Raw genomic sequence first — 13,850 nt, 5'->3', positions numbered from 1 at the left:
GCACTTTAAGCTTACAGAGATAAGTTTTCTATTTTCGCATTTTGTTTGCATTTTCCACCATTTGCAGCGCGCACAAGCGGTTTCCGTTTTGGGAACGTGGAAAAGTGAAGACGGAAAAGCGAAAAAGGAGAGAAAAAAAAAGTGAATACAAGGACAGTCGAAAACTAACATTGGGGGGGGGGGGGAGACGTCGATGCATCTATAGGACTAAAAATAGTATCTGCGTACAAGATGATGGCATGTAGTTGGAAATTTGAGATTGATTTACAGTTCCGTATAATCTTCTTTGTTTAAATGCACATAGAGTTGCATCTTGTTTTCTTCTCCTTCTCCTTCTCCTTTTCCTTTCCCATTCTTCCCCGCTCCTCCCCTCTATAGAATACACCGGTGAATCCAGGGAATAACAACCAGAGAAACAAATCAAAAAAAAAAAACACTAAACAAATGATGCACAGGTTCAATCCAGATATGTACCATTCTTTCAACGTGTTCAACCAAAAGTTTATAGTTGATAAGAGGTTTGAACTCATTAGAGGTTTGGGACAGGGGGCTTATGGTGTGGTCTGTTCTGCTCGATGCACGGAAAACGGCGAGGGAGAAGACAAGGTTGCCATCAAAAAAGTCACCAATGTTTTCAGTAAAAAGATTCTATGCAAGAGGGCCTTACGAGAGATCAAGTTACTTGCACATTTTAGGGGTCATAAAAACATCATTTTCTTATGCGACTTAGATATAATACCCGATGTATATGGTAACTTTGATGAGATATTCCTCTATGAAGAGCTGATGGAATGTGATCTACATCAAATCATTCGGTCTAAACAGGCCCTAACAGACTCTCATTATCAATCTTTTGTTTACCAGATTCTATGTGGATTGAAGTATATACATTCTGCTGACGTCCTACACAGGGACCTCAAGCCTGGTAACTTGCTTGTCAATGCAGATTGTGAATTGAAGATTTGTGACTTTGGCTTGGCAAGAGGTTATTCTAGTGACCCGGAGAAGAACCAAGGATTCTTGACGGAATATGTGGCCACTAGATGGTATAGAGCGCCTGAAATTATTCTTTCCTTTCAAGGTTACACCAAGGCCATAGATATGTGGTCAGTTGGATGTATTTTAGCAGAACTATTAGGCGGTCAGACAATCTTTAAGGGGAAAGACTATGTTGATCAATTGAATGAAATTCTCAGAGTTTTAGGAACACCCGACGAGGAAACAATTCAAACCATCAAGTCTTCTAGAGCACAAGCTTACATTAGGTCCTTGCCATATATGGAGAAAATACCCTTCAGTAGATTGTATCCTAATGCAGAACCATTGGCTATTGATCTACTAGAGAAATTGTTGACCTTAGAGCCCGATAAGCGTATCACTGTCGATGAAGCGTTGGAACATCCGTATTTGGAAGTTTGGCATGATCCATTGGATGAACCAAGTTGTCCAAAGAAATTTGATTTTGCATTTGAAGCCGTTGATGATTTATTGTCTATGAAGGAAATGATTATCCACGAAGTCCGTGCATTTAGAGAATTTGTACGGGCTCCATATACAGGCGAAGAGGAAATCTTTGATTCTTCAAAATACCATTATAATGACCTAAGTCAGCAACAACAATTTATGCAACAGCAACAGAAACAGCAACATCAATTACAACAACAACAACAACAACAACAACAACAACAACAGCAACAACAGCAACTTTATCAACAGCAGCAGATGATTCATCAAAATCAAAATCAACTTCAATATCAACAGCAACAGCAACAGCAACATCAGCTTCACCAATTACAGCAGCAGCAACAACAACAACAAGGAAGCTTGATACATCAACCGTCATTGATGACACCTACAGAAAGGTTGCCAGAAACAGAGGCTCTCCCACACCCTGAGGAGATGATATTTAATAATGACAATAACATAGATTTGGAACAAGAGTTGGCCTACGGACTCGACAGATATACATACCAGTAGACGTTGGTTTTGTTCGAAACAATAACTTGTAATTAAAATTCAATCATATTACCTTCTATATATAACTAGATATACAAAATACCTGAAATTGATTAATCCAAATTTAATCTACCCATATAAATCTATAAAATCGTCGAATCCGTACTGAGAGGCACCTAATGTGTCTTGTAAATAAAACGCATTTTCGTATTCGCCACTAAATGCATTCCCCAACCAGGTGAAGAGTCTATTATAGACCATTGTACCAGCGTTATGCCAACGAATGCTATGATCGCTATCCGGAAAAACATGCATATCATAGTTTTCAACACCTTCAATGTCGAACGCGTCTATTAATTGCATAGTGTTTTGAAAATGTACGTTATCATCACCGGTACCATGCATAATTAGGAACCGTTTAACACCTTTGAAGTTGGTAACATTGGAGACTCTCGCATCTTCATACCCACCTGGATTTTGTTGCGGTGTATGCATGTACCGCTCTGTGTACACTGAATCATACAGTTTCCAATCAGTCACAGGAGCCACTGACATTCCAAATTTAAATGTCTTGCCAGCATCAAATTCCATGGTCTTGAGGGTCATATATCCACCATAAGACCACCCCCAAATGGCAGTACGCGCCTTGTCAATATATCCTCTAGATATCCAATGTTCAGCAGCTTGCACTTGATCATTAACCTCAAAATGGCCTAAATTATCTCGGACAATATTACGGAATTTTTTGCCTCTAAAACCTGTGCCACGCCCATCAACTGTTACAACAACAGTATTGAACTCTGCTGCAATAATCGAAGAAAATGAAACAGCAAATGATTTTTGTACTAGTTGGGATCCTGGTCCTCCGTAAACAAAAAATAATAACGGATACTTGTTTGATTTATCGAAATTCAGAGGTAAGGTTTCCTTGCAGTTGACAATAGTACCATCTTTTAAAGTGATATTTCCATAGATAGTCTCGGGAATTTCATATTCCTCCAATATCTTTTCCAATTGGTGGTTCTCTGTAAAAGGAGTAGATGTGCCTTTGTGGAGATCTAAGATAATTTGATATGGAACATTAGGTCCTTGGTTCGACAAGAGCAGGTACCTGGCTCCCTTTGAAAATGATACGTCATACCATGCAGGTTCTTCAGTGTTCGTAATATTTGTTTTACCTTTACCATCAATACCGATCGAGTAAACATGTCTTTCCATGGATGACTTTTCAGTTGAAACATAGTAGAGTTTTTCCAAAACATGATCATAGGCAACTGGTCCATTGACAACTTCCCATTCGCCCGTTGTCAGTATAACACTAGGCTCCGATGATTCCGGGGGAGCAAAATAGGCTAGATGATCATAACCGTCTACATCAATAACATCAATGTAACCGTTATATTTTCTGTTTTCAGACTTTGGTATGAACATGGTGTTATGAGAAATCTCAAACCAAGATTTTTCCTCTCTGCCATCTAGGAACCTGCTAATAAATGACGAAACTTCTAAAGTATTAGATGGACAAGATATAATAAAAATCTTTAAAACGTCAGATTCCCTGTTTGTCACTCGCACCAAAGCCTGTTCGTTACCGACCCATGTAACTTCGGTGATAAGTCTATCGAGGTTACTTATTTCGGCATCATTATAAAATGGATCCTCCTCAGGTAAATATTTCAAAACTTCATGGTTGCAATCGTAGATCAATATATCAACAATTGGATTAGGAAAGCCAGCTTTCGGATATTTTATCTTCTCCACTGATGGATACGATGCCGTGTCACCTGGATTCTCCCTAGCAAAGTACGTTATTGGATATTCTGGCACCTCAGTGTCATTTGAATGTAAAAATGCCAAGTGAGAAGAATCTGGTGACCACCATAGTGCGGTATCAGATTCAAAAACCTCCTCCTCATACACCCAGTCAGGTTTACCATTGAATATTTGGGCGCTTCCATCTGATGTTATTTGTCTAGTTTCGGGCACACCAAAGTTAGAGATGTCTGTTATGTAGATATTGTTGCGCAAGACATAGGAGATTTTACTCGAGTCCGGTGAAATGACTGCAAGAGCAACATCTTTATTATCTTCACCATCAATCAGCGGCCTGATATCCTTTGTCTCAACATTGTAGATAAGGTATGATGCAAAGTATGAGTGTCTCCAATTTTGAACTTTATTACAAGTCAATAGGGCAATTTTTAGGTCATTACTGAAAGTTATATCTTCAACATTGTAAGTGACATTGTTGATTTCTAAATTTGTTCCTAAGTCGTAAAGAAGAGTGGAACTTTCGGAATCATTCAAGCTTTTCAAATAATATCTGTCATTTTCAACAACAACAAAATCACCAGAGTCGTCAATTAATGAAGTCGGTGTTGATATCCATTGGATATCTTTAGTTTCTGGCAGAAAAGTGCCATTTCTCAAGTCTTGTAAAGTGAGTGGTTTCCTTCGTGTGTCACCACTTGTATCACTCGCATCCATATATTTGAGCGGATACACACTATGTATTCCAAAATCTTGTGTTTGGAGAGTTTTGCGGACCACATACAGACTCTTTATCTCTGATATTAGCAAAACCGAACCATATATGAGAACAATAGCCACAAAGGTTATAAACTTCCAAGAAGACGTCCCTTTTCTCGCAACGAACTTCATATCACTAGCACCAGTAGCAAACATGTTAGCAATTTGGTGATGTCTGTATAACTTGAAGTGAAGTCTGCTGTTTGGAAATAGAAGAATAGGGTAAAAAAAAAAAGAAAGACCAGAAAATGATAAAGAAGGTATGGAATGCCGACTTTTCTCCATTCAATGCACTAACTCGCACACCAACAGATTTCGATAGAAAATAGGAAAGCTATTAATAATTAAATCTAGAATGTCGTCATTGAAATGCTGGTTTTTGCCGCGGCTCAGCATAATATTTTGGTTACCGGTGTTAATGTAACCATTGTTGTTAGACATATTGTAATAGTATAGACAATACATAAAAATCATTAGCTATGTTTATGGCTCTGCCACGGAGACAGTTGCGGCGTCGGAGTTGCTCGATTTGAGAATGGCGTCGACAATGGCCAGATGATGGAAGGCCACTTCTGGCCAAGAAACAATATTTCCCTTTTGGCCTTTCAATTCCAAAGCAGCTTTTTCAAACTCTTCACTGACTGACCAGTGTTCATTTTCAATTTTTATTTCTTCAGACGTTTTTTCATCATCTGCGGTCAATCCTCCCGTACGAAGGATGAACCTGTTACCAGTTTCTGGAGAAAAGTCATAGTAAATAGAACCATTATCACCCAAGATTTCAAAGTAGCCGTTTTTCTTTTTATTACCAAAAGCCGAACCGTAGTTGAAAGATCCAATAACGCCTGACTGCATCTTACATAGAGCCCACACAACATCAACATCACCACTCTGTTCTCTTACTTGAGTTGCACGCGCATTGACCGACTTGACATTACCCAAAACAGAGGTGAGGAGTGCCAATTGATGAACTCCACCATCACTCAAATAACCCCCGATATGCTCTGGGTGTTGTCTCCAAGATGTTGTTGCGTACTTATTGTTGAAATTGAATGCACCTGTGGAATGGTAGTTGAAGCCTACAACCTTACCAATTTTTGTAATTGCATCCTTCAACTGTTTGACAGCCTTTAGATAACACCAGTGCTCGTTGACAGCAATCAAAATATCCGGATTCTCTCTAGCAAGTTTTACAATTGCACCTGCTTGTTTCAGGTTTGCAGCAATCGGTTTCTCAATAAGGATGTTCTTCTTGTACTTGACCGCCTTTTCAACAACATCTTGGTTGAATTGAACAGGTAATAACGCATCAATCAAATCAACCTCAGGGTCTTTGAAGGCATCATCTAATTCGTTGTAAACTTTCAAAGCCGGCGAGACAGACTGCGCAAACTCTTCCGCCTTTGCAGTTGTACGATTGTAACACGCAACAGGGTTGAAATGCTTGGATTCCTTTAGAGCCGGCAGATGTGCGTTCTTGGCGAAAATTCCGGTTCCAATGATCGCAACGTTGATTTGTTCTGACATTGTGGATACAAACGTGGTTTAGTTTTGATTGAGATAAGTATACAACCAAACGTTTATAAGGAAAAAAAGATACGCCTTCTTGTTCAAAGCTACAAAAGAAATGCGAGTCTTATATAGTTGCACCGGATGGAGTTGTAATGAAGAATCAGGTTTCGTTTCGGAACATTGCGTACCGAATACACCATTCCATTTTTCCGGTATTTTAACAATGACATTTACAAACTCAGCTAAAATATGGGGAGAAGATACACCCTTTGAATAACTCCAGTTACCTGGAGATGATCCCCAATCTGTCCATTCCTCCAGTTGTTCGGAGATGCTTCTAGATTTGGATAATTCTGCGGGGAGACTAATATTTTTAGTTTTCAAGTCGCGACAACAAGAAAAAAACAAAAAACACGAAAAAGAGAAGAAAATGAGAAAAGTTGAAAAAAAAAAAAAATTTAAAAAAAAAAATTGTGAAATTGAAATCAACGCTCGTCGACATGAATTGGATGAAAGAGTCTCAGCTGAAACGTAGTATGCCTATTAGAACTCCATTTGTTGAAACATAGAAGAGCCTTAGTTTGTGCACTCGCATACCCTCCTCAATACGAGCACAAGAAAATGAACTCTATTAAGGCTGCCAATCAAGTACTAACCAGAACCTCCGAATATTTGGGCTCTGGTCTTGTCCAACAACAGCCAGCTTGGTATAAGGCCTTGGCTTTCAACCCCCCAAAGAATGCATTCAATAGACAAGTTCGCCTGGAAAATCTAGAGAAAATTAAATCTGAAGAGATATCCACCATTAGCGAGATGAATGAGAAGTTGGCCAACGGATTCTATGTAACCAGAGCTAAAGTTTCACAGAAAAACCCTAAGAAACTGTTGAAAGCACAAGCATTGCATTTCCTTGAAGATGATTTGCGTCTACTGTTTTACAAGCAACACCCTTGGGAACTTGCTGATGCGAAGAATTTGGTTGAAAATGAATACAACCTAACAAATGAGAAGTTCGACTGGAGCAGATTAAGGCAATATGGTAAGAAACTGGACGGCGAGAGTGTAGTCCAAAGAACCCTGTACTTAAAAGACGTTGAGAAGTTACCCCTTTTGGAAGCTTACGAAAAGGCAAAATACGAATACTATTCCCTGAAAATCGAAGATGAAACAGAAATGAACATAGCTAGAGAGGAAAGTGAAATGTGTGGGGCTGTCTATCCTTCCAATGTCATTGAACAAGGTTTCGAGAAGGAGTCTCAAGTCTTAGCCAAGTGGCATTCAGACGCTGTCGAGCAGACTAAGATTCTCGATGCTAAGTTAAATAACAACGATTCAAGTGCTACCTCTTCTTCCGATACTTCTGCCTCCGTTGGCAAGGAATTAACTGAGGATGAAATCCTCGCAAAGATTAAATGAGTTCCTTTGATATATAGTAGCCAGTGACTTTATTTTATTTCTCCTGTACAAAATAATCTCTATAGATAAAATACAATTATCGATGCATACGTTAATGACTGTTATTAGTATTTTCTCAAAATCCTAATCTATTTACAAAAAATGGGCTATACCATATCGTACACAAGGTACATATAAGTAGACTTAATATCTTAAATCCAGGTTCTCTTTTCCTCTTCTCTTCTCTCAAGCCTCTTTCTGTACTTGGAACCTCTATGTTTGATCAGAATATCATCAACTTGTTCCAAAGCATCAGCAATGGCCTTCTTTCTGGCATCGTATGTTCTCTCCCACTTGTGACCCTTAGGATATAGAACACCCCTCAATATTGGAGAAGATTGTTGCTTCTCCAAGAAGAATTTCTTGCCATTTGCCAATGGGGGCATCAAATCCGCAATACCAAACTTGTAAGCCAGCTTGTAAAGGTCTGATTGACGACGAGAGCTGTAGAGAGGTTCATGCGTGCGCCCTGTGATTGGATGGCGGTTTGGGAGGAACGGATTTGCGTCTGGGGCATTGGTTAGAGTTGGTCTATCAGAGTATTTCTTGATTGGGGCTGGTGGGAACTTAGTGAAGAAATTCTGAAGCTTCAAAGGAAGCTTGAAGAAAGCTTCGTTAGCTGTCACATTGAACAATTTATTCGCTGACATTGTCGATTCCTTCTTCCTGGTGAATAGTTGATATGAACCTCTTTTGAATTGTCGAGTAAGTTGCACTTGTCCAGAAGAGACGTTTTTCATGTATAGTGTTCCCAAACTCTTTGAAATTTAACTTTTGTGGTGCACAGAGTTAGTTAATTTCTTCAACAAAAATAAGCGAGGGGTCGATCGACCAGATGAAGTGCTGCTGGACAGCACGTGACTGGAGTGGCGCATTGACGCGCTGCAAAGCTTAACTTCACCTTCATGTATGAAGTTCTCATAGTTCCTTATCAGTGCTTGAAAAAAAATGTACGTATTTGTTTCCGCCCTGAAATCAACTGAAGACGTTTAGTACCGCTACCTTAATGAATTTAAAATATTAGGCCTATTTTTCAAATGAACTAAAGCTTGTATGGTATGCGTCCAGATTTCTTTACAGGCCCGAAATAAGTGGTTAAAGTGACTCACATAATAGCGCGCTAATTTGGTGAAAATTACCCGATTAGGGGACCCCTCTTGTTTCTTGTCGACGATTCAGTGAATTCTATTTAAAGAGAAGAACATCCTTCTTTTTTTCTATTGAACTTTGTTTCTGTTGCCCTTAAAGACTCCTCTACTTTGGCATATATTTTTGAGAACCCGATCTTATAATAATAGTATGTTTAAGTTCACCAATATTTCCCCTAAAACTCTAGGGAAGACCATCTCCAAAAGATTTGTATCAACGTCCGAGTTTATCAAAGCGCATACACCATACCAGGTCACCACATATTCCAGACCAGAATTGGTACTCACATCTGCCAAAGGCTCCCATCTCTATGACCTTGATCAAAAAAAATACATTGATTTCACTTCTGGAATTGCGGTTGTTTCACTAGGTCATTCAGATCCAGAAATTTCTAAAATTTTATACGAACAATCATCAACATTGATGCATAGTTCCAATTTGTACCACAATCCATGGACTTTAGAGCTAGGAAAGCAACTAGTTGATAAGACTAAAAAGTTCAATGGTATGCATGATGCGGCTCGTGTTTTTCTTTGTAATTCAGGTACTGAGGCAAACGAAGCTGCTTTGAAATTTGCCAGGAAACACGGTAAATCAATCAGTGACTCCAAAACTGAATTCATTACTTTCAAAACTTCGTTCCACGGCAGGACTATGGGCGCATTATCAGTTACTCCAAACCCAAAATACCAAGCCCCATATGCGCCTCTTATCCCTGGTGTTTCTGTTGCCACTCCAAATGATATAGAATCAGTTAAAAAATTGATTACCAAGAATACCTGTGGTGTTATAATTGAGCCAATTCAGGGTGAAGGTGGTGTGCATCCGATGAATCCTGAGTTTCTCGTTGAGTTGAAGAGCTTATGTAAGGAACATGATGCATTGCTAATTTATGACGAAATTCAATGCGGTTTGGGTAGAACAGGCTCATTATGGGCACACTCCAAACTACCAAAAGAAGCGCATCCTGATGTTCTGACAATGGCTAAAGCTTTAGGTAATGGTTTCCCTATTGGTGCAACCATGATTACTGAAGAAGTGGAGAAAGTCCTAAAAGTTGGTGATCATGGTACTACTTTCGGCGGAAATCCACTCGGCTCAAGAATAGGCTGTCATGTTTTGAACAGAATTGCAGATAATGTCTTTTTATCTAATGTTAATGAGAAGAGTACTTTACTTAAGTCTTTATTATGTGGATTAAAGGAGAAATACAGCGGACACATTGTAGATGTTAGAGGTCAGGGTTTGATTTTAGGACTTGAATGTAAAGAAGATCCATCACCTATTGTTGAAAAGGCAAGGGAACTAGGTTTACTTATTATTACTGCTGGTGGTAATGTCATTAGGTTTGTCCCACCGCTTACAATTGAAAATGAAACCTTGGAAGAAGGTGTTCGTATTTTGGATGAGGCATTTGCAGCTACTCTAAAGAAATGAACTAATTAACTATTAATAGTATTTGTTTATGCATATAGTACATACATTTAAACGTAGATGCACATATGTATATACGTATGCATATACGTGAATATGCATTGTCAAATCATTGACTTAATCAATAAAAAACAAAAATACTAAATGTATTTTATTTCTGTAATGCTAATGTTAAATTTTATTCCACACCTTTCCACCACTCATTAATTCCACAGGATTTACAGAGACTGCATCACTTTCAATATGTAAAGAGATGAAAAATCCAACGATTAGTACCAAATACAAGAAAATCAAAATTGAACCTTTAAAATAATTACTTTTACCTTCGGTGTAAATGTAAGTGAATAAATATACGCCAAAAAAGGAAGCAATAAAATCCCAATGTGGGAATATCAAAGAAAATATCTTACCCACACTAATATTGGAAACACCCTGCTCATATATGGTAGTAAACATATTTGAAACCCCATTGATACCCACCTCAACTGATTGCTGAACTATTGGAATTTCATTCATATCAACTGAAAGGCCTAAAAGATGTGTCAATCTAGGTATACCACTCCACTCACCTATATTATCCTTTGACATTAAAATTGGTGCACCCGAGCCAGTGTATTCCTTGGTGAAATTCCAAACAGAATATAAGGTTACAATAGGAATTTGAAGTAAACAAACTTGTAATGCGTACGCACTTCCAATTTCCATACTCAACGCAACGTTCCCATGCATAGCAAAGGAGAAAGCATTAACGAATTCAGTTGTGTTTGGGACAAGTGCAAATATTGTTAAACCTAAAAACTTAGGGTCAATTGCTACAGTTTTCAAGACGTCATCAACACAATCCACTAAGATCTCCGCAATAATAGAGTAAAGCAACGTTGCAGTTAGTAAAATTGTCGTTGATTTTGTTCGTGACCAATTCGGTGCGTCATGTCCGCCGGGTTGCTCACCACCCGTGTTTTGTTGTGGCGGGTTAAGCTGTTGTTGAGCTGGTGACCGAATGTTTTGTGACTTTAACGGTATTTGCAAGGATTCCGCAGTTTCTTGGGGTTGCTTGGCTTTCTTCTTAGTGCTTATGTTCAAGTTAGAAGTATTTGCAGTTAGATTTGTATCACTCAAGTTCAGGGATGTGACACTTTGTAGCTCATTCAATTCAGGATTTTGAAAATCGGCTTTCTTTTCCTTTGGTGTTATAGGATTAGACCAGATCAGAGCTGCATGCGTTTTCAATGTGAATAACAAACAAATGCAGTAGACCAAGAATAAACACAATGCACACATGACACTAAAAGGTCTCAAGTATTTGATGTACATTGGGTCTATTACGACCGAAGTTTGAATGTAGTGGCATGTCTTACAATCTGGTGTAGTAGCAATATCACACGGTTTACATGTGACCTTGTACTCACCATAAATTTGATATAATATAGTTGGCAACAACATTACAATGATAGCATAAAGTAACATTGTTGATGAAACTCCAGCCGAAGCGGGATTGTATCTTTGAGTTTTTCTTTTAATTGCACCAAAACACATGGATCCACCGGGAAGCAATAAGACACCACCTAAAATGGATCCAATTAAGGAGCCTTCCACTAATTTTGCCTTAGATTGATCTAAGGCAATACAATAAAGATAGATTTCGACAATTGTAGAGAAGAATGCATTAATGACAGCTCCTAATCCCATGGAAGTTTGAGCAGAAATCGAAGCCACCGCTTGACCAATAAAGTATGCCAACGGAACAATAGAAACCAGGCACATTAGAAAAATGAAATCAGAATTTGTGAAGAAGTTGTCCCAATGGAGTCTATTTTTCAAGAAAAAGAAATCAATAATAGTAAAAATGACAAGAAAATTCAAGTTAATAAAAAAAATATTTGTGCCATCAACAGTATACTTGTAATAATGAAAGCCAAATGACCTGTATGTTAGAATCAAAAAGGATTCATTTTTATGTTGATCAGGATTAGCTAATTGTTTTTGGTAATACTGCTCGTTTTCAAAAGACAACGCGAGAGGATGCCTTCTAATATGACTGGCCATAATGGTTAAAACCTTGAACATGGGAATACAAAAGATTGACATCCAGGTAATAATTGCAATTGTCGATGATATAGGGAACAATACTAAATAATATTGAAAGTAGAATATAATTCTACCAATATTCCATTCTCCTCTTCCAAAGTATCTCTTCTTATAAAAAGTCGTATTCACATCGTCATCGCTATCAGAGTTATGAGAATCTTTTCTGGCAGGAATCATCGGAGATGGCAAGGAAGGATTTTGCTGAGCTTCGTTATTGGCGAAATTGGATGAAAAGAATAGTTTTCCTTGGCTTCTCCACCTTGCAAATTCATCCATTGAGCTACCAACATTGGCATCCTCGTTGATATAGTTTTTCTCCGTTTTCAAGATGACCAATTTTCCAAATGGATACAGAAGATATGAGGCCAATTGTGTATAGAATTTTGCATATTGAATGGAATTATTTGTTCGTTGATTTGTGAGCATCGAGAATAGGTATGTGACTGTACCCAAAATATTGCAGATAATAAATAAAACCAACCCAAATGTGCAAGTCCATGCTATATTGAACATTTTGACAGATATCCCGATACTTGGGTTATCACCTGGAGTGGCGTGAACATCTAGCTCTGCCTCCTTCTGAACACTCCTGTCCTTTTTGTAGATAGCAGGTTTCCAAATCCTAATACCAAAAGGATGTGTTTCATTGATAGCGACCTGTCTTTCTCTCAATGTGAATGATTCATTAGAACTTATGGATGCTGTATCGCCATTGTCGTCACCGGGTGGCTGATGATGTTGAATTGCTGTAGCCGAATCAGGGATGGAGTTGTTAGACACACTTCTACCTGTATTGTTGTTTGATATTTTTGATTTATCACCTTCAAGTATTATTTCATTTTGTGAGGACAGAATATCCGGAATGTCGGAATCCTCTAATTCTGGGTCATTGTATTGGGTTTGAGTATGAATCGAATCTCCCTCCAGATCTTTCAAATCATTTAAATATCTTGAGGCTTTCTGCAAGTTATTCAGCACATCAGATTCCAATTCCCTCTTTTTATCGGGCTTATCTGATTCCATGCCAAGCAAGTTTGATTTGAATCTATTTCTCAAGGCATCGTTATAGCCTTCCAAATATTCTCTGGTTAGGTCTTCCTCGATTTCGTCTTCATTGTCATCCACTGAGAAAATGTACTTTGCAGATTTTTGCTTTCTGAGGTACGGTCTTGGTTTACCTTGTACTATATGTCCTTGTAACTGCGGTGAATTAGTGAGGTTTCTGTTCTCCGGGGGTGTTGTATTAGAAGTCACATTACTGCCCTTGTCCCTTAATAATACGTATTGTCGTTGGTTCATCGGCGCCGTGTTGATACTAGCCTGGCGTGATATTGAATGTCCTTTGGGTAATGGAGAACGGATGCTTCTGCTGGATGGCTTCCTTTCGATAATTGGCATTGTATTTGTTGATGAAATGGCTGCACTAGGCACTGTTCCTTGTTCCCTACTGTTTGGTGGCGGTTGTGAGGATGCCAAATTGGGGGAGTTAGAGGCACGTTGGTCCGCTTTGGACGTGCCCTCTTTTTGTTGTGGCATCTGTGATTAACGAGGCCAATTCACTTGTAAGTTTGCCAGAGGATGTTCAAGAAATACAACGATGCAGGCAACAATAGATAAGGTCCGGCAATTTTTGTTACAAATCACTGAAACGAGGTTTATTTTTACGATTTTTGGGGGTTTCCATTTGTTTCGTTGCGGTTTTAGGAACAAGTTTCTAGGAATAACTT

The 13,850-nt window shown here is 38.6% G+C and overlaps 7 protein-coding genes across 7 annotated transcripts; 3 read left to right on the top strand and 4 right to left on the bottom strand.

Annotated features, from left to right (window-relative positions):
* Positions 1 to 444: 444 nt before the first annotated feature.
* On the top strand, positions 445 to 1,977 carry C5L36_0B10090 (uncharacterized protein; the record flags this gene model as incomplete). The annotated part of the gene is made up of 1 exon (XM_029465389.1): positions 445 to 1,977. One exon carries the CDS (start codon positions 445 to 447, stop codon positions 1,975 to 1,977), a length of 1,533 nt encoding a protein of 510 aa, XP_029321248.1.
* Positions 1,978 to 2,085: 108 nt separating this feature from the next.
* Positions 2,086 to 4,770, bottom strand: C5L36_0B10080 (uncharacterized protein; the record flags this gene model as incomplete). Its single annotated transcript, XM_029465388.1, has 1 exon — positions 2,086 to 4,770. The coding sequence occupies one exon, from the start codon at positions 4,768 to 4,770 to the stop codon at positions 2,086 to 2,088; it is 2,685 nt and encodes an 894-aa protein (XP_029321247.1).
* Positions 4,771 to 4,968: 198 nt separating this feature from the next.
* Positions 4,969 to 6,012, bottom strand: C5L36_0B10070 (uncharacterized protein; the record flags this gene model as incomplete). The annotated part of the gene is made up of 1 exon (XM_029465387.1): positions 4,969 to 6,012. One exon carries the CDS (start codon positions 6,010 to 6,012, stop codon positions 4,969 to 4,971), a length of 1,044 nt encoding a protein of 347 aa, XP_029321246.1.
* A 606-nt stretch (positions 6,013 to 6,618) lies between these two features.
* C5L36_0B10060 (uncharacterized protein) lies at positions 6,619 to 7,413 on the top strand (the record flags this gene model as incomplete). The annotated part of the gene is made up of 1 exon (XM_029465386.1): positions 6,619 to 7,413. The coding sequence occupies one exon, from the start codon at positions 6,619 to 6,621 to the stop codon at positions 7,411 to 7,413; it is 795 nt and encodes a 264-aa protein (XP_029321245.1).
* Positions 7,414 to 7,604: 191 nt separating this feature from the next.
* Positions 7,605 to 8,192, bottom strand: C5L36_0B10050 (uncharacterized protein; the record flags this gene model as incomplete). Its single annotated transcript, XM_029465385.1, has 1 exon — positions 7,605 to 8,192. The coding sequence occupies one exon, from the start codon at positions 8,190 to 8,192 to the stop codon at positions 7,605 to 7,607; it is 588 nt and encodes a 195-aa protein (XP_029321244.1).
* Positions 8,193 to 8,751: 559 nt separating this feature from the next.
* C5L36_0B10040 (uncharacterized protein) lies at positions 8,752 to 10,038 on the top strand (the record flags this gene model as incomplete). Its single annotated transcript, XM_029465384.1, has 1 exon — positions 8,752 to 10,038. One exon carries the CDS (start codon positions 8,752 to 8,754, stop codon positions 10,036 to 10,038), a length of 1,287 nt encoding a protein of 428 aa, XP_029321243.1.
* A 168-nt stretch (positions 10,039 to 10,206) lies between these two features.
* Positions 10,207 to 13,659, bottom strand: C5L36_0B10030 (uncharacterized protein; the record flags this gene model as incomplete). The annotated part of the gene is made up of 1 exon (XM_029465383.1): positions 10,207 to 13,659. One exon carries the CDS (start codon positions 13,657 to 13,659, stop codon positions 10,207 to 10,209), a length of 3,453 nt encoding a protein of 1,150 aa, XP_029321242.1.
* Between the last annotated feature and the right edge of the window lie 191 nt (positions 13,660 to 13,850).

Source organism: Pichia kudriavzevii, chromosome 2, assembly GCF_003054445.1.
Source record: "Pichia kudriavzevii chromosome 2, complete sequence".
Classification (NCBI taxonomy): Eukaryota; Fungi; Ascomycota; class Pichiomycetes; order Pichiales; family Pichiaceae; genus Pichia; species Pichia kudriavzevii.
This window is presented reverse-complemented; position numbering and strand designations above follow the sequence as displayed.